This window comes from Daucus carota, chromosome 2, assembly GCF_001625215.2.
Source record: "Daucus carota subsp. sativus chromosome 2, DH1 v3.0, whole genome shotgun sequence".
Lineage (NCBI taxonomy): Eukaryota > Viridiplantae > Streptophyta > Magnoliopsida > Apiales > Apiaceae > Daucus > Daucus carota.
In genome coordinates this window covers 49259058-49286502 of record NC_030382.2, presented here as the reverse complement: position 1 = coordinate 49286502, position 27445 = coordinate 49259058, and the positions used below count along the sequence as shown (strand labels likewise).

General features: G+C 35.1%; 4 protein-coding genes across 7 annotated transcripts; 1 reads left to right on the top strand and 3 right to left on the bottom strand.

The window, feature by feature from the left end:
• On the top strand, positions 1–1302 carry LOC108207939 ((S)-8-oxocitronellyl enol synthase CYC2). Its single transcript, XM_017378387.2, has one exon. It carries the CDS (start codon positions 65–67, stop codon positions 1187–1189), a length of 1125 nt encoding a protein of 374 aa, XP_017233876.1. The 5' UTR covers positions 1–64; the 3' UTR covers positions 1190–1302.
• Positions 1303–1700: 398 nt separating this feature from the next.
• Positions 1701–14793, bottom strand: LOC108207932 (ABC transporter G family member 31). Its single transcript, XM_017378368.2, has 24 exons — positions 14296–14793; positions 14099–14219; positions 13767–13855; positions 12970–13054; positions 12005–12167; positions 11399–11475; positions 11165–11309; positions 9746–10047; positions 9393–9674; positions 8527–8843; positions 8291–8451; positions 8104–8207; positions 7803–7959; positions 7624–7689; positions 6607–6719; positions 6194–6526; positions 5812–6102; positions 5612–5695; positions 4921–5054; positions 4582–4809; positions 3833–4004; positions 3482–3569; positions 2521–2687; positions 1701–2387 (listed from the first exon to the last, which is right to left on the bottom strand). The coding sequence occupies exons 1-24, from the start codon at positions 14628–14630 to the stop codon at positions 2121–2123; spliced, it is 4281 nt and encodes a 1426-aa protein (XP_017233857.1). The 5' UTR covers positions 14631–14793; the 3' UTR covers positions 1701–2120.
• Positions 14794–17384: 2591 nt separating this feature from the next.
• Positions 17385–22604, bottom strand: LOC108209042 (protein DAMAGED DNA-BINDING 2). Its single transcript, XM_017379744.2, has 11 exons — positions 22167–22604; positions 21983–22073; positions 21535–21662; positions 20490–20612; positions 20296–20384; positions 20059–20179; positions 19442–19533; positions 19004–19133; positions 18606–18854; positions 17984–18183; positions 17385–17889 (listed from the first exon to the last, which is right to left on the bottom strand). Exons 1-11 carry the CDS (start codon positions 22410–22412, stop codon positions 17667–17669), a joined length of 1692 nt encoding a protein of 563 aa, XP_017235233.1. The 5' UTR covers positions 22413–22604; the 3' UTR covers positions 17385–17666.
• Positions 22605–23834: 1230 nt separating this feature from the next.
• LOC108209041 (pentatricopeptide repeat-containing protein At3g49740) lies at positions 23835–27278 on the bottom strand. Of its 4 annotated transcripts, none has more exons than XM_064087921.1 (3): positions 24421–27278; positions 24251–24339; positions 23835–24155 (listed from the first exon to the last, which is right to left on the bottom strand). In XM_064087921.1, exon 1 carries the CDS (start codon positions 27270–27272, stop codon positions 24951–24953), a length of 2322 nt encoding a protein of 773 aa, XP_063943991.1. In that variant the 5' UTR covers positions 27273–27278; the 3' UTR covers positions 23835–24155; positions 24251–24339; positions 24421–24950. The 4 variants fall into 4 exon arrangements, with proteins under 4 accessions (XP_063943991.1, XP_063943990.1, XP_063943989.1 ...); XM_064087920.1 differs by having other exon boundaries at positions 23835–24160; positions 24430–27278; XM_064087919.1 differs by having other exon boundaries at positions 24430–27278.
• Between the last annotated feature and the right edge of the window lie 167 nt (positions 27279–27445).

Sequence of the window (27445 nt, the reverse complement as noted above, 5' to 3'; positions counted from 1 at the left end):
TGCTTTAGATCAGATTCAAAACTGAGCCAAACAACTTGTTTCTTCAGTACTCAAATACATATACATGGCTATTAAAGACTTAGCAGCTCCTCATAAAAATGTGGCTGTGATCTTCGGATCAACCGGGCTGGTAGGCAGGGAATTAGCCAGGAGGCTCCTGTCCAGGGGTGGCTGGAAGGTCTACGGTGTGGCCCGGAAGGCTGATACCACCAACATCAAAGACTCAAACTATCAGTTCATCAGCTGTGACCTTCTTCAGCCTGCAGAAACTCGTAAAAAGCTGTCCTGGTTACATGATGTGACTCATATTTTCTGGATCACTTGGGCCAGTGAGTTCCCTTTAGACAGCAGAGAGTGCTGTGAACAAAACAAGGCCATGATGTCGAATGCACTGAATGCGCTACTTCCAACAGCCAAGGGACTCAGGCATTTCTCTCTACAGACTGGCGTGAAGCATTATATATCGTTGCAAGGGCCTTTTGATGGCAACGAGGTTCGTTACTACCACGAAGAGTGTCCGAGGTTGAGTACAGAGAATAATTTTTACTACACACTGGAGGACTTGCTCAAGGAGAGACTAGGAGGTAAAGTTGCCTGGTCAGTTCACAGACCAGGCCTAATACTGGGGAATTCACAGAGGGCATTGTATAACTTTATGGGCAGTTTGTGTGTTTATGGAACAATCTGTAAGCATTTGAATCTTCCTTTTATGTTTGGGGGTTCACGCGAGTGCTGGGAAGAGATGTGCATTGATGGCTCAGATGTTCGGTTAGTGGCTGAACAACAGATATGGTCCGCGACAAATGATGCATTACTGTCAACGGATGGCCATGCGTTTAATGCCATTAATGGACCTCGCTTCACGTGGAAGCAAATCTGGAGAAAAATCGGGCTCAAGTTGGGAGCAGTGGTGCCAGAAGACATGTTCTCAGAGGATTTCATGTTCTCCAAATTCATGGCTGACAAGGGATCAGTCTGGAAGGAAATAGTTGCCAAGGAGGGATTGGTTGGGACGGAGATGGAGGATTTGGCCAACTTCCAGTTCCTCGATCATCTGTTTCGGTGCCCTGCCAAGATGCTCGCCACGCGAGACAAGGCCGACAGGCTTGGCCTCACGGCCATGTATGAAACCCTGGATTCAATACTCTACTGGGTAGATGATATGAGAAAAGACAAATTAATTCCCTAAAAATAAATATTTATCTCAAAGAGAATGTGGTGTACCATAAAGTCATAAACTAGTTCTAGCTGTAACATAAAAAGGAAAAAGTTAAATATGAGTAATATATAGTATTTTTTGTATGACTGATCTGGTTGAAGTTCCAATTATATGACTGTCTGTTTGAAGTCTTGGCTCTTAGTTTAAACGAGCAGTATGCCTTATAATTGTCCCCTTGTTTCACTCATCATGTCTTTAAAAATGGAGGCCGACGACGAGTTATTTTGTGGGCGCCTTATTATATAAGTGTTGAAAGAACAGAGTTGCCGTTGATCTACCAACAAACATCACACGAATCTCACGACTCACCGTAGAGGGAAAGGACTAAATCAATCCACGGAATATAAAACATGCCTATGACCAAATCTCCTACTGCCGAGCGGTAACTGGAAAAAGCCAAAATATTACAAGTGTTCACATAAAGGACATAAAAACAAGAACTTGTAGGTACTACATATATTATAGAGCAGGGATCCCCAGAAGAAGAAATTAAATACTCATATTTCAGTTAAACAGGAATGCATATGTGTTTGTATTGATCCGGACCATACACAAGTTTGAACTACGACAGCAAAAGAAATCATTAGAAGTCTTTTTTGTGTTTTCTGCAGTACAATGATGTAGGCTAGCAACATATCTGAAGGTGTAGAAAGGCTAATTCAACTGAAACTTTAGACAACAAGGAAGAAAATACTGCACTATCTAAAATACTGCACAGATAATTTGGTAACTTTATGCCAAAGAGTCAACATACTCCTGTGTATTCCCTTAAGAATCCACTACATGCTCCCTTAATGTGACATCCTGCTACCAGATAATTTCCAGTATAATGTCTTGATTTAACTACCAACCTTGGCGCTGTATTTAATCTTGACATGCTTCTTCACAGATCTTTTGAACTTCATCGTTTTTGGAAATTTAGGAATTTGACAGAGAAGGCAAAGGCAGAAAAGAACAGGACGCTGAATCCTACAAGCACTACGGCTGAGACGCCTACCATATCCGAGCTATACCCCAGGCTACTTTTCAAGTAATCTTTGACTGTGCCCTCGTATCCGGGTCCTACAAGAACTGTTTCAACGTCACCGAGTTGGGAGGTAACAATACCTCGTAGAGTCCATGCAATTGGGCATATATAGTAGAACCATATCCACCATCCAGGGATATTCTTGAAGAGGAAAAGATTAAAGTTAATTAATAAATTATAAAAGGGGAAGTAACTGACAGTTTAAAGTTTAATTATTTTTAGTTGGTTAAGATCTCAACTCTACAAGAATTTTGTACCAAGGGAAAAAACTTACAGGCCTTGGAATGAGGAAGCCAGATAGGAGATTCCATAATGAGTAGAATGCAGAGGATATGACAGCTGCCAAATGTTGCGATGGCGTGAGTCCAACAGCCATCATGCCGTAAAAGGTGAAGTAAGTGAAAGTGAGGAACATAAATATGAAGTACAGAAAAAATTTCCCTGTCAGAAAAGAACATTAGTTTAGTACTACCGGAATTTTGTTTATCAGAAATTTGAGAAAAATAAACAATGTCAATCACACATCAATTCATCATAATATTTACAACATTTAGCCTGGTAAAATAATGAACCATCAATAATTTGATTGATGTTCAACATAAAAAGATTATGACCCCAAAGTTCAATCTGAAAACAATTTGCTAGATGCTGCTAGCTGTATAATGCAAGCATATATGGTGAGATTGCTAAGCCAAGCAGAAGCAATCTCAAATTCATTAAAAAAAAATAAGAAGCTATATTCAGTATTACTGCGCCAAATGTGTTCTCTTCATGTTCAAGTTCTTAGCAAATCTTGGTCATATTTGCAACCTGTGACTTAAATTTGTTATTTAATTTTTTTTTATCAGGGTGATTTGATTTATTTAGAAACAGATTAAAAGATAATAATTGTTTTCAACACTCTACAACTGTAGAGGGCAGTGGAGACTGCCATGACCATGATTGAGTTTACACCAGATTTTGAATACGAAACCACAGTACTATCATCCACCAAGAGAAATGTGTTAATTCCAATGGAAATATGTAAAATGCATACCTGGTGTTTAATATTTACAGACATACGAGAGATAAGTTAATGGAAACACTAAATGCTATGATCTCAATCTATACCATTTTTTCACGAATATAGAAGGCATCTTTTTGAGTTAAGTCTAAGACTAAAAAAGTTACCAATTTTGAGTATCCACATACAGAGACATTTAAGACCTAGAAAAGAAGAGAACTTAGGATCATACTCGCTGTCCTCTCGAAGTGAATCATGAAATATGTGATGACTGCGTATAATATCGTTTGCAGAATAATGTAGGGGATCTCCACCAGTCCCTGTAAGATAAATTCAACATATTCAAAATTAGTAAGAACCAAAATCTTCCAACATTACTCTAAAATTTGTTTGGAGCCTGGCACTATACAAAGACCCAATTTAAATATAATAAATTGTTAGTATAAATCAAGCCACGGGTATCTTTGAAGTTTTGGTTAGCTATTAAATTTTGCTGATGCAAAAATTTAGGATTTTAGGTTATATCACGTTTAATGCAGCTTAAAAAATTGAAATAAATTTTATAATCAGACATGGAACAAACCTGAGCAATCGCATATGGGATTGGAGAATACATCCCAGCTGCTTTCTCTCGGTAGAACACTGTTCTTTCAATTGAAACTACCGGTTGTACTGAAGATGCATTATTTACTCCAAGAAAGATGGATGACGCGTAGAGAGCTCCCATGACAACTGTTACTTCTTGAGTAGTACTCCTGTCAAGAAAAATTGAAAAAGTGAGCATCTCTGCATTCTTAGCTTTGCATTGCCAAAAATGCATTTAGATGTTCTTGGAAAGATGCATGTAAAATGTTCCAAATTATGATAGTCCAATATCTTCTACGAAATAGAAATCTATTACAGAAAATTTTCCTTGTAATTAAGGCCTCATTTTAAAAAAAGAGCATCTGAGCAAGGGAAATTTTGAGATGCAACCAACCCACTTATGGGATTATCCTGTATCTAAATTCTAAATTATTATTGATGAATACTGATATCTACAATCTAAAGAAGTTGCACTACATTATGAAAAAAAATAATGATTAAAGGAAGAGGTTTACTGATTATATCCATTTTTATAAGTCCTCATGAGATGTTAATCACATAATTAGTTAGCAGCCCAAGCCCACTAAACATCCTCCTCAGTGAGAAAGACTACTCCTTTTCTAGATCTATATGCAGCTTTTTAAATATAAAAGTGAAATAATCAAAAAATTGTGAATTTTTTTTGCTCAACTGATATGATGCATTCATACAAAGTTTTCAGTAAAAGCTTCACATAATAGAAAATACCTTTTGGAGCCTCTATCCCAAAACACTGAGCCTATGATCAATGCACTCCCTACAGTGAACAGTATCCTCACAGCATTATAGTTTGGGCTTCTGTAATACACAAGATTTTGCTTCCACAAGCAAATCTTAAATTGGGATATCATATTTTGCGAGTAAGTGGACTCAAAGTGAAGGGGTCCTGAGCCTTCTGGTGGAACGCTGAACTGCATAATTGAAGCTTCAACCTCTCTGGATTTTAATGAAATATAAATAAAATAATTAACATTATATGCTAAAAACAAATAATGGTACTAGAATAAAAGATATTAGATCATGGTTATTTTGCTTTGTGAAGGTTACCTAAACTGATCAGAAGATTTGTAGGTCTCTGCAAAGTCTATACCAAGTTTTTCTTCGGCCGCGGGAGTACTAACCTCTAGCATCCATGTTGCTGGGTTGTATCCTTCAGGGATTGGAGAGATACCATCCATTCCCTTTAGAAGTAAGATTGAGAATCTTTTTAAATATACAAATACAAATGTATTGTATGCTACAACAGAGTATACCAAGGATCTTTCGGTTGTCGTATTACACATGCAAAATATTAGAAAAAAGCTGATACTATCAAACTGGGGAAATCAAAGCATTTACACCTATACAGCCTAATATCAGCAAAGTATACTGACAAGCCAAAAAAAAAAAAAAAACTTACCACCCTTTATAAATCAGAATTGGAAGATATCATATTAATTGGTTTGGAATTGTTATCGTAGAAGAACTTGAACAGTCCATTATATATGACTTGTATATTGCAGAAAGCAGAAGAGGTCAACATGTACTGTATTTGTCAGAAAAAGGTGTATTTTATGAATGGTAACAGAATTCATGAATAACAGTCATGCATATCAGTGCAAACATAAACCTGTATACTGGAAACATTACTAACAAACTTCACGATGAAGATGACAATCAATGGTCTCGTTCATAGTATAGAGAACCTGAGCATTACCTGTTTTACTCATATTATGACTAAACTTAAGGAAAGCTTTACCTGAAAATAGTTAATCATGGTTTGTGACTTCTCCCCTAGCTTTCCTCCATAGATTACTCGCCCGCCTCGTTTCATCAGAAGTAACTGCATTGAATAATGATATTGAAGGGAAAAAGAAACATCTGCTTTACCACAAAATATTTTTTTGACAAAGATTTACTATAAAATAATTTATATTATGGAAAACTATGTTTAATAACCTCATCAAATGCTTCAAATATTTCAATACTTGGTTGATGTATGGTACAAACCACCGTCCGTCCAGTATCTACAGTATTACGAACTGTTCGCATTACAATTGCCGCAGCCCGTGCATCAAGTCCTGAAGTAGGTTCATCCATGAAAATTATAGAAGGATTTGCGACAAGTTCTACAGCTATAGTTAATCGTTTTCTTTGTTCTGTGGATAAACCACTGCTGCCTGGAAGCCCAACCAAAGCATTTCTTAGACTATCAAGCTCAACAAGACACATTACCTCTTCAACAAACTCCTGCAGAATGATTTTAACAACTAATTTAATTATACATTAAAAAAATAGAACGAGCAAATTCAACTGTAAAAAGGTACTAAAAACAACTAACGTGTCTTTTCTCTTTGGTCACTTCTTTTGGGAGGCGGAGACTAGCAGAGAACCAAAGTGACTCGAAAACTGTAACCTGAGGGGAGTGTATATCATTTTGTTCTACATACCCCGAAACTCTTGCAAAAGTACGTTGTTCTTTAGGGTGACCAGATATCCTAATGTCACCATCTATGTATCCGCCTGTCTTCCTACCAGCAAGCACATCCATTAAAGTCGTCTTTCCAGCCCCACTTGACCCAACTAATGCAGTAAGAACTCCAGGTGAAAAGACCCCACTTACTTTACACAACAGTTGCAATTTTTTCTCTGGTATACCTTTCAACTGCATTTCCTGAAAAACAGTAGAAAAAATAAAATCTATGCGCTAGAAGAGCAGTTGGAAAATAAAGAATAAGTATATGAAATTCTAACCTTGGGCATATCCACAAAGTAATTAACATCATGGAAAGTCATTGTTAACGGTTGAAACGGAAGAATCATTCCCTTATTTTTAGTGGGGTTTAGATGCGTTGTTTGGCTGCTTGCTGCAAATTCAGCAACACTGGATTTGATAAAATTGCAAACATAGTATAATGCTTGGTATAAATATTAAACAGTCAGGAGGAGTCTCATTTGGTGGATTAAGAGCTCAGAGTTCATTAGGAAACACAAATGAGAAACTGATACAGCGTCACATGTTGTCTTATAAAATAAGAAAGAGTGTATAGAATGCAATGCTGTTACTGTATATAGTTTCGAGAAGAGGGTTTGGATGCGGATTTCGTATTGTCTATTGCCTCCCAATTATCATCGCCATCATATGAAAGAGATATATGAAGTGAGAAGCTTGGACTTTGTATACTACAACTTTAGTGTAAAATATATATTTTTATTTTAATATATAGCTATCCTTATCTTTGTAATAGTGAAACTACTTGCTGAAACTAGTAATGTTAAGAACTCCAAACTTGAGCTAATTTCGGAATAATGTCAGTTAGGAACTGAGAGTGGGTTATGAGAATCTATTCCTCTATATTCGACATATAAAGGTTCATAGATGAACACATAAGGCAAACTATTGTTGTGGCATTTGAATGCACTAAAATAATTCAAAGGAAAACCAACACAGAGGAGACCAGATATTTCTGATGACATGTCAGAAATATCAGTACCCAGCACGGCTGACTTTTGCTCATAGCCTAGGAAAAGGACCTATGCTTTTTAGGTTATAATTAGACCTGGAAATCGTGTTGAGTACTTTCACGTTTCGTGAACTCGAAGGTCAAACCCATATCCGACCCGTTACGGATTCGTGTAACTGATCTCAAACCCATATCCGTTTCGAAACGAGTCATGTACTTTTCATGCAGTTTTCGTGTTGTGTACCAAATTGTCAGGACTAGTTTTAATTAGATAGATTAGAAGTTACGCAAATCAGGAATCACTAACCATCAGTTGCAGCTGAATTCTCTGCTTCAGCATCCAGAGGAATTATTGTCTGTGCTTTCCTGATAGCTGCAGGAAACATAATTTTTGGGGGATATATGTATATAATTTCTGAACGAATGATGAGAATTTTTTTATTCACACTACTTAAATACTAGTACATTATAGACATGAAGACTTACGGTTGAGGTATGTCAATGCCAAAGTCACTAGTATATTGAAAAAAACAGCATACAGTAGCAAGGCACAAACTCCTAGCCAATACCAATAATTATGATTTGGTATAGAATGTTCATGAAGAATGAAAGACCCAAGTGTAGTATTTCCAGCAGCAGGTTTCTGCAAAACCCCTATTCTCAATTACTAATCATCAACAGTTAGTGCAGGCAAAATAAAAAAAAACCTTTATTGCTTGCAATGTATCGTAGTAAGTAGTAGTTGAGGTGATATAAGAGTAAACATCTATGTCAAAAAGAAGAAAACCTCCATCCATCTTCTCGCCGTAAATTCGTTCACTGAAATAGCATTTTGCCCATAGGATAAAGGTGACACCCAATATGCCCAGATCCACCATGGCTTAATCATGTCTAAAACAAGAGAAGTATAACTTAAAGTCACCATAAATTATTATCTCTCTACAAAACTTTAAGTAATAGATACAAGGCTTTACCTTTGGGAACTATAAATCCACCCAACACGAATATGATTAGTAGTCCAGCAGACCCAAAAGTATTTGCTATGATCATATCTCGTGATATAGAAGCAATTGCCCGGAAAAGCCCTAACGCCATTTGATGCATTGCGAAGAGTAAAAACATGTAGCGGAAAAACCTGTAACATATAAGTGGGGCATATGAGTATTGCAAAACTGTAAACAGTCATTTTCCACTACACCAGTAAACAGACCTTCCAGGTGAATCAGCAAATCCAACGGTGTAGTATGTTACACAAGACCAAGCTACAGCTTCAACAACTGAGTAAGGTACACGTAGTATCCAGCTAGAAAAAGACCAGGCCCATGCTGGATAAAAACAGTTATCTCTTTGCTTGTAAAAAACTGGCAGCCGGAATATCATTAGTGACAGCTCAGAAAATCCATTGAACATCATATGTGTTAGCCCGAAGAACAAACAAGAGAGGTAGAGGTTCCCATTTGACACATCTGTAGGATGCAGTCTTGTTCGCAAAAAGATTGTGCATGCAACAAATCCTACAAATGCAACCTGAAATGTAAAGATTTATCAAACGTTAACTACATTCCAATAATTACAATTTAGCATATATGATATTTTTTGAAAGTAGCAAGCTCTGCATGGATCCGCAATCATGTCTCTACAAAAGTACAAAACAACAGTTACAAGGTTACATACTACTGAACACATAAAGGAGTTATAACAAGCTACAGTCAATTATACTTGTATAATGACAAAACCTGTTATTATACATTATCAGCTTCTGTGAGATATAACAAGATCAACAATCAAACTTTTTTAGAACTTAAAATGTGTATCACATCAAACAGCAGAACATCAAAGAGATTTTCATGATTTCCTTCCAGACAATATTTAGTACTGACAACATAGTGTTCTTAATATGAACCTTGAATATACAATTATTACTACAAACTCTAACTTAAATTATAATACATTTATTAGTCTCATAATGCTATGCTATTCAAAAGTTCATTACATTATTAAAGTATTAATAGCTCAGAAGTTTTAAATAAAAATAATCAAGTACTTGTGATCATCAGATAAGCAAAAAAGATATACCTGGCATGTTCTAAAAATATAAAGAAAACTATGCCTTTTAACCAGAAGAACTTCTCTGGCTAAGGTTGCTCTGAACAGCTCACGTTTTGATACCGCGAACCTTGTTTTAGCTAGAGCTGAAGAATGGCTCTTGGATTTATCGTAAGGAACTGAAAGGGAAGACTTCAAAGACCTTCCATTTTGGGAGTTCTTAAATGCTTCTGCAATCTTCTGAACAGGCACAAATTCATATGGTTTCGAAGAATCTGCCCAATATTGTTCTTGGTCCTTTTTTGAAGTGACCTAAAAATCATGCAAGTTAGCTGATGATCTAATAAATCCAAATCAATAACACATAACATAAAACAAATTACCTCCTGAAGAAAATCTGCAACTCCCTTGCGTGGAGGCAAACGAAAACCTAATGACTCAAAAAATTGAACAACTTCTGCTCGAGGGCCTTGATACACCATGTATCCTTCAGATAATAAGATCAGATCATCAAACAGATCGAAGGTCTCAGGCGCGGGCTGTAATAGAGCCATAAGAATTGTGGCTTCCATTTCATGAACAAAATTGCGTAGGCATTTAACAATTTGAAAAGTTGTAGAACTATCAAGTCCTGTTGATATTTCATCCATAAAAAGTGTTTTTCTTGGCCCAACTACCATTTCACCTACAAGAACATGACAACTCTTATCAAATCAGGGAATCAGTGCATCATCAAATACACACATAGCTTCATTTTAAAGTATACAAGTATTATTATTGTTTAAATTATCATTTATCAATATAAAACTATATATTCTAAGACTGTAACAAGAAGCTCCACCTGCCAAGCGGTAATAGCAGGAGAATACCTGCTAGCTGCTAGCTTTATGAAGCGGAGCCACTACTTTCTGGAGATTATTTTTCAATTAAAATAACTTTGTTTGAAATCAGATCAAACCTCAAGTATAACACGTTCAAACTTTAATACATACCTCAACTTTACTTCATTAAATAACTTACGAGGATCTAACTGTATGTGCCATTCAGTTTTAATGATAACATTCACGCATCAATAACCCATTTATTTTATATATAACTCGTATCTCTTCAAAATTACCACAGAATATACAATGCTAATATCTGTTTATATACATCCGTCAGAATATTTGCAGTGTCCACTGCTCCACTTGGTGAAGTAGGTATCATGAGACTCGTCATTCTGTTCTTATGCTCATCATTTGTAATATGAAATAAGTAATACTTCCTAGTTCCTACATAGTTCTGGTAGTAATGTTATTTGCACACAATTTTTATATTTCATAATGGTAAAAGAAGTCATCTGTTGTACATTTAGTTGTCTCTGTTGTATATTTAGTTGTCCCATGTCTGTATTCTGTTGTTACCTATAGTTTTGCTAACCAAATGATTTTAAGTATCAAGATAGAACTCATTTGACTGTCTGCAGTCTGTTATACAAATTTCCTTTACCAAGTTACATTTCTAGATCAAATATTTATAAATTTAGAGGAGTTTATGACACAAAGCAGCCATCATTCTTCACCAAATTTTCATTATTAACTGCATGAGGATTATTAACTTTTATGAACGTCACAGTACAGCAGGATTGATTAATATTATTTTTGCTCTTAATTTAGATTAAAAATCAAGAAAAAAATATACACATAAGATAACTAAAATACATTTAATAGAGACATATATCTAGGAAGTTGAAAAGAATAAGAACGACATAATTGCGATTTCTAGTAATATATAATAGAAGGATATACAAAAATGAAAGAGACCTGTGGTGACTCTTTTTTTCTGACCACCTGATACTCCTCTAAGCATATCACTACCAACAACTGTGTCCGCACATACATCAAGACCTAGAACCTTCAATATATAATCTGTCGAAACACTGTGAGTTCTACCTCCAACAGATGATGCCTGAGCAAATCATATTACTGTGAAATGTTAGGTATTATAGTGTTATCTCTGAAATAATTTACAAAGTTTGAAGAAATTTATATAGGAACCTTCATAAAAGCATCCACTTCAGGACTCGGTCGAATATTCTTTTCCTTCTCCAGTCGTGTAAGTTCATCCATATAAGCTAAAATGAAAATAAAACTTTAAAAGCGAGAATGGAGATTATTTCATACAACTTATACAGGATATTATATTGACATTACCCAGTACTGGCCTAGCTAATGGAGATATTACATTAATCGTGAATCATATATAATGGAGCCTTCAATTTTAAAGATGGGAAGATAAATTCAAACTAAGAACACAAATAACTTCCTGCAAGAGAGCATTCTACAATATTCTTTAGTATATAAACATTATGGTTTTAAAGGTTGTCAACAGATGCCTTGGTGCATTACTAATAAAATTACCCATATATTGGCTGATTTCAGAAGCCCCATTACAAGAGGATAAACTGATTTTCATTTTTCCACATATAGGGAAATGTCTCTGCCCTAAGGGGCTTAGTAGAGAGAAAGGGAGAACCAGACTAAAACTTTCACTTATTAAACCACCCCGATAATGACAATCTTACAATGAGTTAAGGCAAATTTAGACAAGAGGCAAGAGAACAAATTGATGAAAGAGCCATGCGGATTTACTAATAGACAAACCTCCAAAGCCGTCGCTTGCACCCTCACATCGAGCAGCAAAATCTAATGTTTCTCGCACAGTTAACTCTGCAATGTGAGTATCAGTTTGACTTATATATGCTGCAGTTCTTTGAATGCAGAACTCATTGAGCTTGTGGCCGTTGTATGTAATATCACCAGTTTTCTGAAACCATCACAGTAATTTGACAATAAGGTGCCAATATTACATCTAAAATGTTTATCCAAGTTAGGCACAACCTATAGTCAGTATCTTGACATACAGGGAATAGGCACAGAAAGATAATTTTATGTTAACAAATGATGCTACTCAGGTTTGATTGAGCAAAGCATCCAAAATTTACCTTTTGTTCTTTTTATAGAATTGTTTCGTGAGTAACTATTTACATTATTTGATTGCTAAACATAATATTTATTCTTTACAACTAGGTTGATAACTACAGGTTAATAAATTATATTTTCAATCTAGTCATGAGAGCGCCAAATTTTGGTTATCATATTATGTGCACAATATTATAAAATACAATATCTTTCATATTCATATGAGATATTAATTTGACACGCTAAATTTCATATACACAACCATGATGCGTAGTAGTAATTGTTTAATTCAACAGTTTCTATTAGAAGAAATTTATTACTGATCACTAATCAAATAACAAAATTTACTTCTTTCACGAGAATCGACACAAGAAGAAACCAATATAAAATGTTCTAAACCACTTGTTCCTCGTATTACAGTATTGCAGTTTGTCATCTTAGTGCTATTTATGACTTGCATCCACGTAGAGCGCTCTCACCATAGCATCTTAAAATAATTTGAATGACACAGCAAAACTTGTTGGCAAAATTCTATAATGTGTTTGTAAATTATGACAGCTAGTGACTACCTAGTTTGTTATATGCTATTATCAGTTAGCTTTCATGCAGGAAGAAAAATTTATTCTGCAATGTGTTTTTGCTTATACCTTTAGGGTCTTGTCAAGTTTCCCAGCAAGAGCTAAAAGCAAGGAGGATTTACCCGCACCTGGAGGCCCCAAAAGCAATGTCATCCTATAAAGATTAATAAACAAAATTTTAATTGCTAAGAGTCGTATTTCTTTGAGACACTAAATCATGGGGAGAAGATGTCTCTCGGTTGATGTTGTTTTTGTTACAACCAACTAGAACCAGTGAAATGTTAATCCAAAATAGTACTTATTGGCATATATAGTCCTCTGATTAAGACCATAAATCTTACCACTAAAAAAATATACCACTGTGTGTGCATGTATTGTTCAGATTACCTGAAAGTGATGCTATTTATTTTACATTATTCTTTAAATAAATCAATTTATGTCAATAAAAAGTTGCATAAAAGTTTGAATCAACTATTCTAGCTAGGAGAAAACTTGCTAGTCCAGAATGAGACGGAAAAATATGAAATTAAAATTTGACGATGCGTGCAATCAATATATATAAGTTAAAAACTAATCAAATTTCTTAATGTCGATAATATAATACTAAAAGAGAAAGGGTCTAGTCCTTATAGGTATCACATATCCAGCATATGATTAAAATAGAAACCAGTCACTCCAATTCAAGAACTCATGTCACCTTCAGAATTACCAGTTAGCCTAATAAAATAAATTCTACAACTATAATTTTCCCTAATTTTAGCAAGCAAATTGTTACTTAACAACCATAAATAAGTCTATTTTTCATGATCCACTATTGTTTACTAATCCAGCATGACCAATGTCAGAAGTAAAATCAGATTGCATACCTTCCTGGTCTTATGATACCATTGACATCATTCAGGATAGTTAGCGGATGTCTTTTTGAACGAAAAATTCCCAAGCCAGTGAAGACTTTCTGCATTCATCGATCAGGACTCAATGTAAACACATGATCTTACATGCACACAAATAAAAAACGCTTTCTGCCTTCCTTCATCAGGCCAAAACAATATACTATCAGTATCATGCAACACACTCATCTCCGTGTTAAACTGATTAAACTAACTAATAAGCATAAAAACTAGTTAAACTGATAAATTCATAGCTACTAAACTAACCAATCGACTGCATGCATGCAAAAGCATAAGATTGAGCATACCTCACACAGATCACGAACATAATTTATCAGAGTCGGCAAAGCTCTCGAACCGAGCTTAACCTTCGCAGTAATCGTTATATCCTCAAACCTCACCTCTACACTCGGCACCTTTATTCCAACTCTACAAAATAAAACTAATCAAGTCATGATTTAATCAACCTACAAACACTTGTAAAACCTAATTATAATAAAATTACCTATCAAGACGTTCTTTAATTCCAGCGAGAAGCCGATAATTATCCTGATCCGTTGTAGCCAACGCATTTTTCACCACAAGTTCACGATTAAACCGATCGAGTTTCCGAACATCGACAGTCCGAATCTCCCTCTTTCCTTCAGCCTCTGAAATCTCTCGTCTCAACACGGCGAAATTAGTCCGTTTCTGCGACGGCAAGCGCTCCATCGCCGCCCAGAGAAGCTCGTCCTCGTCTCTTGCGACCTCTTCGGCGTTCGACGGCAATGCGAAACGATCGCCGCCGCCTCCCATCTCCATGTCCACCTCATAATACTCCGTTCCGTTCGACGCTGCCATCACAAATCAATAACTCAAAATACACGGATCACTTGACCTAACAAACTCGCCTACGTTGACGCAACCCTGGTTGCGTGGAGATGTATATATAATAGAGTATGTGAATCTGTGCCTTCAATGTGGAGTGTAGCTTGTCAGGGTAGTGGTGTGTGAAACTAACTTTTCATCTTCAAGTGAAATGAGGTCTGTTTGTTGCCCCGCGAAAATCGAAGACACGGAAAGACGGAAATGACCCTTGGGAGTTGCTGAACACGACACAAAAAGTTTAAACCCTGCTCCCGAGTTTTAAAAAGGGAGGAAAGCAAGTGAAGAGGAAGTAAAGTTATCTAACTTTCACTCCTACTCGTGCTCCCGAGTTTTTTAAAGGGAGGAAAGCGAGTGAAAGTGAGTGAAAATATAGCATAGTTTCACTCCAAAACTTTCACTCCAAAAGTGGGATGAAAGTGAAAGCACACTTTCTTTCACATGCTTTCACTTACATTCACTTGCTTTCTCCCCTAAAAAAACTCGGGAGCAAGGAAGTGCATGTTTGTCCTGGAGAATCAACTCTTCCTTCTAACTTCTGTTTTTTTTACCAGATTTTAAAAAACAATAAATGCTTTATTTATTTCTCACTTCTAATTTACTTCTTTATTTTAAGCATAAAATCATTTTTTTTAAATTTATCCAAACATCCCTAACTTTGATTTTCAAGCGAGTACTCGAATACAAAAATACACGTTAAATTTAGTGTCAAGTTCGGATTTTTATTTATATACACGAATGTAAATGATATAAATATATTTTTAAAAAATAAGTATACATATGTTCATGTAAATAAATATATATATATATATAGGCCAACATTCCAGAGAGTTACTATTTATAGTGCGCCATTGTAAATCATCAATTTTATTATAAATTCTATTATTGAATACATATAAAACGTGATTCTAATATAGAATATTATAACATATCTAGTTTAAATAATTTAACACTTAAAATTTGATTTTAAAAAAAGATATGTTTTCGAAACTGATTCTACAACAGAATAATAATTATTCTGTTGTAGAATCATGTTGAGATATTTCTTAATTTTAGATGATCTTTGGAATAAAAAAAATTGTATAACTTCGTTTTCAGTTTAATAATCAAAATTTGCAATTATATTCCATAAAAAATATAATAGAATATATATTATGTATATATTTATAATGGTGTGCTACGTAACTCGATAAGAGGGTATGCTGTGGAGTGCTACCCTATATATATATATGTATATATATGTATATGTATATATATGTATGTGTATATATATATGTATATATATGTATATATATATATATATTGGAAATCCAGCCTATATTTTGCGAAATTTGGAAAATTACAACTGCCACTTTGTCGTTTACTCTTTTATTTTTTGAAGTTAACGGAGGAAAATGAACGGACGTTCACGGCCGCCACCTTATTAAAAGGCCGAAGTAAACTTCAGCCACCATTACTATGTAGTTTTTAAAGTCCAGCCACCATCTTGTAAAATTCAGAAAATTACGACCACCACTTTGTCATTTACTCAATTTATTATTATATTAATATTAAGTGTACACGAAAAATACACGACACGTTTCCAAAATGGATAAGAATTTGAGATTGCTACATGAATCCGAAACGGGTCGAATATGGATTTCAGCTTCTAATATACAAAACATGTAAGTACATCGTAATATACAAAACATGTAAGTACATCGTATAAAAGTACACCACATGTGTATATAGTAAGTATTTTTATAATTATCGATATGGATTATACTGTAACGATATTCTGGAAAGTATTAAAGATGAAGATACTTTTATATGATGTACTTACCAGCTTCTAATATACAAAACGAGTAATATAATATGTCAAAATGGTAATTATAGATAATATAAAGATGAAGATTTTGGGATTACGAAAACTTAAATTTATTTTAGGTTTGTCCAGTTCACGAGATCACGGGGGATCCGGGGAATATAAGAGTGTTATGTTGAAAAGTGTAACTTGTTGAGATATTATCTCCATGGTTTTCCTGTCCCTTAAATAGTTTTGACTGAATATTAAACGTTTTAGCATGCTGTATCTTTCTACCATTAAAATAATCTCAATTAAATACTACTCAAATTTATAATATTTTTTAAAATCTTGAACAAGTACATCCAGATTTTTAACCTAAAATTCTGAACTATATATATTAATCCAAATTAAATACGACTAATTTTATGAATTATAAATAATTAAATAAGGACAAAATATAAATTATAAATCATATTTAGTTAAGACTGAAAATATTTATGGTGGATATAATATATTTAATATATTTATTAATATCTTAGAAAACCTACAAAAAATTTAAATTGAATATATTGATTTTCAAATTCCAAAACGGTTTAACAAAATTTTCCAAATTTAAATTTGAAAGATTGATTAAAAATAGTTAAAAGCAAAATCTTTATAGTTGGTCTTTAAACTTTTTGTTGATCTTAAAATACAATTACAATGATTTAACATAGATGATTGAATTTCGCTTCCAGATCTTTCAACTCCGCACACAATATGCACACCGGAGTGAACTTTATAATGTACAAATTATTATGCACATGTATCATGTGAACAAGATAGGGATATAGCAAACTCTCTTACGTTTGTTATCTAGTTGTAAAAAAGAACCAAAAGAGCATAGTTTTATAACAAACTCGTTTAAAAATACCATAAGAGCATAATTTAACCACCATCTTAAATGAAAAAACGAACAAACATTAGCATACCAAAAGGTTCAAAGCAATTGTGTCACAACTTGCAAGCCATTTAAATACCTAACAATGCAGATATGTAAAAAGACAAATTACATCTGCATCATTAAATATCTCACAGGCAACCCTATCTGAAATGCCGGAGGTGCAAAAATGTAAAGACCCATGCTATACTGCTCAGCACCGCGCAGGAGACTAGGAGCTCGAGTGCAGTGCCACTATGTAACTACATTCACAGCTACACAAAAGCTGAAAAACTTTAGGGCAAGCTCAACACTTGTCCTTGGCCTTTAGGACTATTGAGTTTGCTTTCGTCTTCGTTTTTGCGGACTTGATGCTCTTCTTAGCTTTCGAGATGTCATCATCTGACTCATCACCGTCGCCCTTGGACTTCCTTTTCTTTTCAGCCTTACCACAAAGAAGGATATTCTTTTTAACTTTCTGCTCGATGAACTCGGACGAATCCTTGTCAGGCTTCCAGATGTATATTGACCTGATAAGAAAAGCGTGTCAGTTAAAGTGAACAAGATGCCATCCTGATAATGGTTATAGCTTGACAAACAAGCCGATGTGTAAGATTGCGATACCTTGAGCTGCCAGATGCCAGAATATCATACTGAGGATGCAGCTTGTTCACAGGGCTTATAGTCATGATGTTGGGGTCCATGACCGCAGCAATCAGTTGCCCCGTGCTGGTGTTAATATAATCAACAGGATGCAGTGCAGCAAGTCCTCTGTAATTTTCACTTATGTAACGTCCAACAACTGCAACCGACTCCGAAGGGTCCTGCAGCATAAACATCACTTAACATTTTAACTACAATAATTAATTGACTCGGGCATATACCCCATCCATGCCTCAAAAGATTCTACAAGTACTTTCATTTCCACAAAAAATTACTGTAAGTCCGTTCCAAATGACAGTAATACGACCAAAACAATGGTGTCAAGTTTGACATCAAAATTTCACTGTCATGCCTCAGCAGTAAAACCAACATGATGTTGTAGTCGAGTTTGAAATCAAAATTTCACTGTCATGGCATTAATTCTTGTAGTCAACCCCAAAAAAAGAAAACAGATCATCAACCATAGAAGTTTGGCATAACAAATCCGTATAGCATTTTTTTTATAACTTAATCTTATTTTTAATTTGTGTGTAACAGAGGAAGCCCAAATTAATAGCTTTAATGAACATAACACACACATCACCTTTGGATCCCATTCAGCTCGGAAGGGGGTCAAATGTCGATTGAAATCATGACTGTGTACAATTTCTCTACTCGGAGAATCCAGATTCCCGAAAATAGAATCCCATACACGAATGCGATTGTCTTGCGATGTGGTAAGTATTTTACTGCCGCTCTGTGGAGAAAAGTATGCTGAGTTCACTACACGTTTATGTGAAAGCTGATACAAAGAAGATCCAGCCTCCAATCGGCGAATATCCCATAAACGAGCCTGTGATGCATTACATTTGATATCAAATTAGAACTGAAAAATGCAATCATTAATACTGACATATCACACGCAAATCCCTATGATGTTTTGAAATGTCCATGCAGTTAAGCTAATAAGGAAATCCCTGAACTGTGAGGAAGGCCTCTTACAAAGTGATCATTTCCACAACTCAGGAGGAGATTTGGCTGAACAGGATTGCAGTGCAGCCCTGTAACTTTGCTTCCCCTTTTATGAATCAAGACAGCCTCCCCAACTTGGCTATTAGAACGGCTATCAACCCTGTGCGCATCAAAGAAGAGAATTGACTAACAGAAGAATGTACTAGACACAAACATATATACCATATAAACAATCTGCAATCATCATAATATAATCACTTTCATAGGTTCTCTTACTGAGAAAAGCCTTTGTGTTTTATGGACTAAAATTATTTTTCATCTTCAATGACAATCATATATCACATCTTGAAAACCCACACAAAAATCTTTTAAAGCAGATGTAGTCATCATGACATGAGATAGGTACAGCGGGGATGCAACTAATATTATAACAGTTATACAGTATTAAGAAGAGAAATATGTACGTACGAGTAAAGATATCCAAAATTATCTGCAACAAGCACAAGACCATTCTCTGGATTTACATCCAGCCCGTAGAGCATCCTCCATGTGCTTGCGCCCTACAAATAACAATCAACCACTCAGACTCTGAGGTTAATTCTGTAAAATATAGTAGTTGCGCACAAATATCCCCGAATCTGGCTGGCGGGAGCCGAGTATAGCCAAAATTAAATATTTCAATATAGCAAAATGTCCATATATACCAATTAACATTTAACAAGTCACTTAATTAATATGTTTATTGGCTAAAACTACGAATTAGCATCACAATCAAAACCACGGTACTACACAGGCGTATGATAAACAAACACCAAATTGATTGCAATATAACTGATGTCAAGCAAATACTCACTCGTATCTTACTGTGACCAAGTTCAACCACATTAACTAGGGTTTATGGAAGTAAAAACTACTAAAACAAACTAAGAATAGAAACCAAATTTTGATGAAGAAGACTTGCAAAAAGACCTAACCAAGGGAACATAGAAAACTAATCATATTCACATACATCCAGGTACTTCCAAGCCTGTAATGAGTTAAATATTAATAAGGCAGACTAGTATAGCTACAAAAAAAATCCAAACCTGCCACCCATTCGGATTAAGGTTCATCAATGATGATGTAAGACCTGTCTCCAAGTCTGTACAGCTGATTGTTCCATCTGAGGATGCTCCATATACTGTGCCGTCATTTCTCGGATTGAACCTAAATATGTTGAGATAGTTTTCATCTTTATAGTATGATAAAAATCAACTATTTCTCTAGTATATACGAAACTATATATAATGATCATAATCACAACTGAGAAATATAGGACTTACTTCATGTGATTGAGTATGCAACTATGTATGTTCCGATAAACTGTCTTTTCACACACACGGATAAAATCCCAAACTCCAAGATGTCCTTTCTTTTTTCAAAAAACCCAGGAAAGGGAGGGGGATATTAAGTTACAAGTAATAATAGTTTATACACCTTAAATTAAACTTTAAGTTATATGGAAGATAAAACTAACCTTATCACCAGATAAAATAATGTTATATTTAGTTGGGTGAAATTCCAAGCATGTAACCCTTCGGCTATGGTATCTAACTACCGCACCGGTCACATAATTTGGTATAACAAGCTTTGGTTTAATCTGTCACAAAAAGAAAAAAGAAGATTAAATACATTCAAATATGAGCTTAATATACTATAAGCCGCCTAAAATAGCTATCATATGGTTTAATCAACATAGCTTAACATATAGAATTACAGTAAAGAAATAGGCATTGTAATGACAACATCCCTTTTACTGCATTATACTTTACTGATGGCATAGTAACATAAACAAAATCAGTTCATAATAGAAAAATCCATTCCATACTGTTGAAATCTGGGCTATTAAACCACTGAAGATTGTAACTTGCATTCTATATATATTACTATATAGAACAGTAAAGGATTGAGAAACTCTGCATACAAATGACAACACCGGATTGCTTGCAAATAGATATGTAACAGATCACAAAATTAAAAAGTGAATTTTCCTTGTGTTATATATCACTTTACCAATATCTTACAAGAAGTTTTCATAGATTTAAAATTTTCAGTAGGATAATTTTCAAACCTATGTTAACTTTATTTAATACTTGTGTCATGAAAAAGAAAATGTAAAACACTAATACACTCACACCATTGTGCCCCCTGACTGTTTTAAGAGCATATTCTGCTTACAAAAATGACTCAGCTTCTATAGAAACAAAGTCCTTACAGAAAACAATGTAGTAATAGTATAGTCAAAACTGCAGCCTTTTTTCCCGTGTGTGTAGGTGTGTTTGGGGGGGGGGGGGGGGGGGGGGGGGGGGGGGGGGGGGGGGAGCAATCCAATTTAAGATAACAAACTTCCATAAAAGTTAAACCAAGTTCGTTAAAAGTAGCAATTTATCCATTTCATAACTAATATTTGTCACAGTAACACCTGATGCTTATAAATAACAAAATGGTCATCTATTATGCTATGACGACCTAGCATGAACATTTCATACTACCGCATTCAAGTAACCAAAAAAAATCCATACCTTTGTAATTTTGGGTCTCAATTGTCGTTCAAAAATGAAGTCCAAGGCGTTCTGTGTATTTTTGTGGGTTGCTGGAATAACACCATATTCAGTGGCAACTCGATGAGGACAGGTGATTGTCGTATGTCCTTCAGGCAGCAAACGAAAACAAAAAACATAATAAGCAAAGATTGATGTAGTTGTTCTTATGCCAGGTTTTTGTCATCAGATCATCAAGCTATACATAATCTAGTTTCAAAAAAAAATTAATTATATAGATATCAAATACCATAGAACATAATGATAACAAGTGCGGAACGAACACAGACATAAATATAATTGAATATCAAATTTATTTCCTGAAACGAGTGATAGTTGTATGCTATTACAAAAAACCTTAAAACAACAAGATCATTTCTAGTTCATAAAATAAAAGACTACAAAAAAATATAAAAAACATGCTTGGTACCCGGCAATTTGCAGAGAAAACAAGGTTTCATAGGACAATCAATGTAAGTTGCCCCCTTAAACCCTGCTTCATGACCTGTTTTCTTACACACCTACATAAATCACAAACACAAACAACTCAAAGTCTCAAACCACGAGGACTCTCAAAACACAAATATGATGAAATGAGAAAGAAAGATTCGTACTTTACAAACTTTTTTAAGACTGATAGTAATGGGCGCCTTTCCTTTGTTGTCTTCGGACAAACCCTCTTGTGTTTTCTCCTCATCTTTTGTTTCGACCTCTTCATCTTCTTCTTCTTCTTCAACTTCTTCAACCTCTTCGTCGTCTTCTTCTTCTACAAATTCTTCTTCTTCATCTGATAAGCTTTCTTCTGAGTCTGAGTCTCTCCCAATCACCACTTGTGGAAACTGCGATCTTCTTGAGGCCATTTCTAATCAATATAGACACGGATTGTGTATGTATAGATGAGGGGACAGAAAGGGTTTTAGAGTTTTGAATATATTGGGGCGTTTCAGGGACAAGAACCCAACCGACTATTATAAGCCAAAGGGCACAGAGTATGTAAGTTACGATAGCACCAATCGCTTTGCATCGAATGGAAGTTGTGTTTTGTTTGAGGTGAGGGCATATTTGAGATTACAGCGATGTGTTAAGGCGGGAGAAACGTGGCAATTTATCGACCGGGTAGGACTTTTCGAGTGTGCTTCTCATGTGCTTTTGAGAAGGGACAAGGGTCTTACCTTTCTTATTTTCCCTTTATTTTTTAGTCGTTCAAGCTTGATTTTACATTGTTTTTTTCTTGTAATAATGATGAATTAGACAAGTCAAAAAACTGATATAATTATTTTAAAAATATATATTAGAGTATCTTTTCTAATATTCTTATTTTGTTATTTTTAAATTGTATTTACTTTTTGTTATAAATAATATTAAAAAAAATAAGTTTATGAGATTACTAAAATAGTATAATAAAATCCAGTCAGGTTACTTATACTCAAAGTACTTATGAACTCTTAATTTTATTTTGCAGTATTTTCATTTTAATTTAGATGAATAAGTTACACAAAAATGTCATTATAGAAAAGTTTGAAAAGTTGTTAGACAAACTTATGAACATTATTTTGATATAAAATTAAATTTTTAACTGTTACTTTTGACTACATACAAAAGTTATAAATATACTCTATAAATTTCAAATCAAAATTTTAAAATATATTATATAATTTTAATACTTCAACTTGTTTTTTTGTTAAAAATACATACTTGAGAAGATTAATAAGCTTATAAAGATGTGTTTAAATTTTTTTTATTTTTATTTTTATTTTTTTGAAAATGAGAATAAATCTCAACGAGAATCGGCAATTCACCGTGATAATTCTTTCATTCAAGAAAGCTTATTATCTAACCGTCGGACATGCAAGATGACCGGGGAAATTTAGACAATAAAACTTTAATGTCCGAAAAGAAAACCGGCCTTCTTCCAAGAATCCTGAAAATAAAACAAGAGAAACAAAAAAATATAAGTCGATTTATTTAACAGATTACATCAAAATATTCCCACAATCATGATAACTCATGATTGAGACAATTAAGCTCTTAATTAAGGCATAATAATAAAATATTAATATCCTTAATTAAGACACAATTAACGCCCTCAAATAAGGCCCAATTAACGCCCTCAATAAATAGGCCCAATTTACACCCTCAATAATTAGTTGTTAGGGTGAGATGACATTCTTAATTAATCATCAGCTTGATATCAATCAGAGTCGTCCTCAAAGGTATGTACCAAGATAGTGTAGTGATAAAGAAACACAATATACTTCATGGATGGATAAATTTTATTTATGGTTCAAAGTTGTAGGAGAAATGAATTTATATACATTGAACACTAAAATGATTTGATTATATACGAACAAGGATGAAATGATACGAAGAGTTTACAACAGAACAATGCTGGCCAGCTGATGTATATTTCAATTTTCAAGATTATAGCAGAGAGTGTAATTCTAGTTTCAACCATTGAAATATTTGGTATATCATGAGTTATCCTAAAGCCTGACATTGTCGCTCTCCGGTCTCTCACGGGGAGAAGAATTTTGTGTGCATAATCACCATGGCTAGAGATATCAAAACCTACAAATTCATCATCCAAGGATATCCGCAGCAACCTAAGCTTGTCAAGTCAAAAAAATTTAAAACCCCAAGATCACGCCTAGTTCAAAAAATTAATGCCTACAAAAAATATAAAAAACATGCTTGTTACCGGGCAATTTGCAGAGGAAACAAGGTTTCATAGGACAATTAATGTAAGTAGCCCCTAAAATCAGCTGCATGACCTGTTTTCTTACACACCTACATAAATCACAACTCAAACCACGAGGACTCACGAAACACAAACATACATATGATAAAATGAGAAAGAAAGATGCATACTTTACAAACCTTCTAAAAACCGATAGTAATGGGGCCTTTCCTTTGTTGTCTTCGGACAAACCCTCTTGTGGAGCTTACAAAGAGGGTTTCAGAGTTTTGAATATATCGGGGAAGAACCCAATGCGTTAAGGCAGGAGAAACGTGGCAAATTATCCACCAGGTAGGACTTTTTGAGTGTGTGCTTTTGAGACGGGTCTTACGTTTCTAATTTTTTCCCTTGTGCAATTTGCAATGGCTTTTATTTTTTCTTTTTTTAATCTCAAAAAATTTTCTTTATATATTCTACTGTATATAAGTTACAGATATGCCATGTCTCACTTGATCACCGTATACTTTTCTATTATTGTCACCATACGTTTAAGTATTCTAAAGTAAAGGTATGTTGCACCTGTCATATTGATTTGATGGTTTACTACAGAAGCTTTCTTTGTCTGATTTCATGAAGCAAAAACCAGAGATGCGCACTTAGATGTACACCACCTAACTCATATAAACCATAGTCACTATATAGGTACAAGCACCGTAACAGCTTAGGACCTGATCCAACTGCAGCCTGGTTGTTTTATCTTCCCACATGTTTTCATCAGTTCCCTCATATTAGCCGCCTCTTCCCATTGACTGGCATCTGCATATATGTTTGACAAAAGAACAAACACTGTTGAATTTTTGTGTTCTTTTTTAAGAAGACATTCGGCTATAATTCTTCCCAACCTAAGATTCCCATGAGCTGCACAAGAACTGAATAATGTCCACCAGATATTAGAATCTATGTCAATAAGCTTAGTTGTAATCAGTCTTTCTGCAACATCAAGATGACCAGCTCTACCAAGCAAGTCTACAATGCAAGAGAAGTGATCTACTCCAGGTTCTAAACCATACTTATTGACCATAGAGTTGAAAATGTGAATGCCATTGTCAACTAGACCTGTGTGGCTACAAGCAGAAAGAACAGCAGTAAAAGTTGCCTTGTCTGGTTTGATCCCTGCCGAATCCTGCATCACTTGGAAACAGCGAGCAGCATCCCTCCCTTCTCCGTGTTGTGCATAGGCAGAAATCATGGAATTCCATGATATTATGTCTTTTTCATTCATTGCATTGAACACTTTCACAGACCGATCTAGATCTCCAGATTTTGCATACAAGGTAATGAGAGCATTCCCTAAAGATGTTTGTTGAAAATATCCATTTTTTAAAATGTACCCATGAATTTGTTTCCCATGTCCCAAGGCAGAAATGTTGGCACATATGCTCAAGGCAATACTAAAACTATAAGCATTTGGACTCATTTCCGATTTCAGCAGTTCAGAAAATTCCTCTAAGCCCTCCAATAGGAACCCATTCAACTGAAGTGCTGATATTAATGAGTTCCATGATATAAGATTCCGATGGCCCATGCCATTGAATACTACACGGGCCTGCTTTATTTCACCGTACCTGGAAAATGCAGAAAGTAATGCATTGGAAACTTGGGTATTTGAAAAAAGTCCGTATTTGAATACAATAGCTAGTATCATCTCTACGGAGAACAGCATCTCTGTGCTTGCTAAGAGACTACCAACAGTGAACTCATCCGGTCGAATCCCTTCACTCTGCATTTGCTGATATGCCAAGATTGCTGCTCCAGCCAAATTTCGCTGCGCGTAGCCAGTTATAATGGCATTCCAAGATATGGTATCCTTCTCTTGCATTTCCTGGAAAATCGTGTGAGCAGTGTCCAGATCCCCGCAGGTGGAATACATCGTCATTGCTGCATTTCTCACAGAGGTACAATTTTCATACCCAATCTTCATAATTTGAGCGTGTACTTGAATAGCAATTCTAGCACATGAACACAGGCCCAAAACACTAACAAAAGTTAATTCTGTAGGTCTCAGCTGAACTTCTTGCATATCCTTAAATATACATAACGCCTCAACATCTCTTCCTGCACTAGCTAAACCAGCTATCATCGCATTATAACTTATACAATCACACCCCTCTCCTTCCCCGACCTCAAAAACTTTATACGCGTCTTCAACACTTCCAATATCAAAATACATAGTCAACAAAGCAGTGACCACTGAAGGCTTAACCAAATACCCAGTTTTTATCACCAAAGAGTGCACTGCCCTGGCAAACTCCTCAATCCCTCGACAGCACAATGACAAAACACTAGCAAATGTATAATTATCATGCCTCACACCCAGCATCTGCATTCTCTTAAACAGCCCAAAAGCAATATCCTTATATCCATTCTCTGCACACCCAGTAATAACCGCATTCCAGACTGCTGCATTTCTCTCGGGCTTTCCATCAGAAACTTCATCCGTCAGAGACATTCTGTCAAACACCTTACATGCATACTCAACTTCCCCAAGTTTGGAACAGGCCGACAACAATGTCGTCCAAGAATAAACATCTGGGGTCTTAATTTCTCCAAAAACCCTTTTCACTGAGCCCAGGTATTCGGATTTTGCATACAGAGATAGCAAAGCGTTTGATACATGAGGGTAACGTTTGAGGCCAGACTTAATGGAGTGAACATGTAGTTGAGTTCCGACCAATGTATTACGATGATTGGCACAAGCAGAGAGAGTTGTTGAGAGAGAGTACTGATCAGGTTTGAGGTGATGAGATGAATGTATCTGTTGAAATAGTTTAAGGGTCTTAGAGTAATGGAGTGCACGAGTTGACTCGGCAAGTAAGCAGTTTAGTTGGATAAGTTGTGTCACTGCATTTTCAGCGGCAAGGGTTTTGGAGGACATGCTCCGTCTCTGTTCAGTTTCATGAAATAAATCTATTTTATAGTCTTCATTCTTTAAAAAAAAAAAGGAAGAAAAACTTTTTCTTCCAATAATGATCGAACTAATCATTTTAAATGTTACATGAAACAGTGTTTAGGGTTTCAGAATGCCAGTCGTGTAGGGTTAAGATAGTGTCAAGAATTAACGTGAAGATTTTTTCTCCAACGCCATTTTCTTGTAAATTGTGATAGTCAAAGTCGTCAAAGTATAGTATGTAGGAAAATATTGCAGTGATAAAGAAA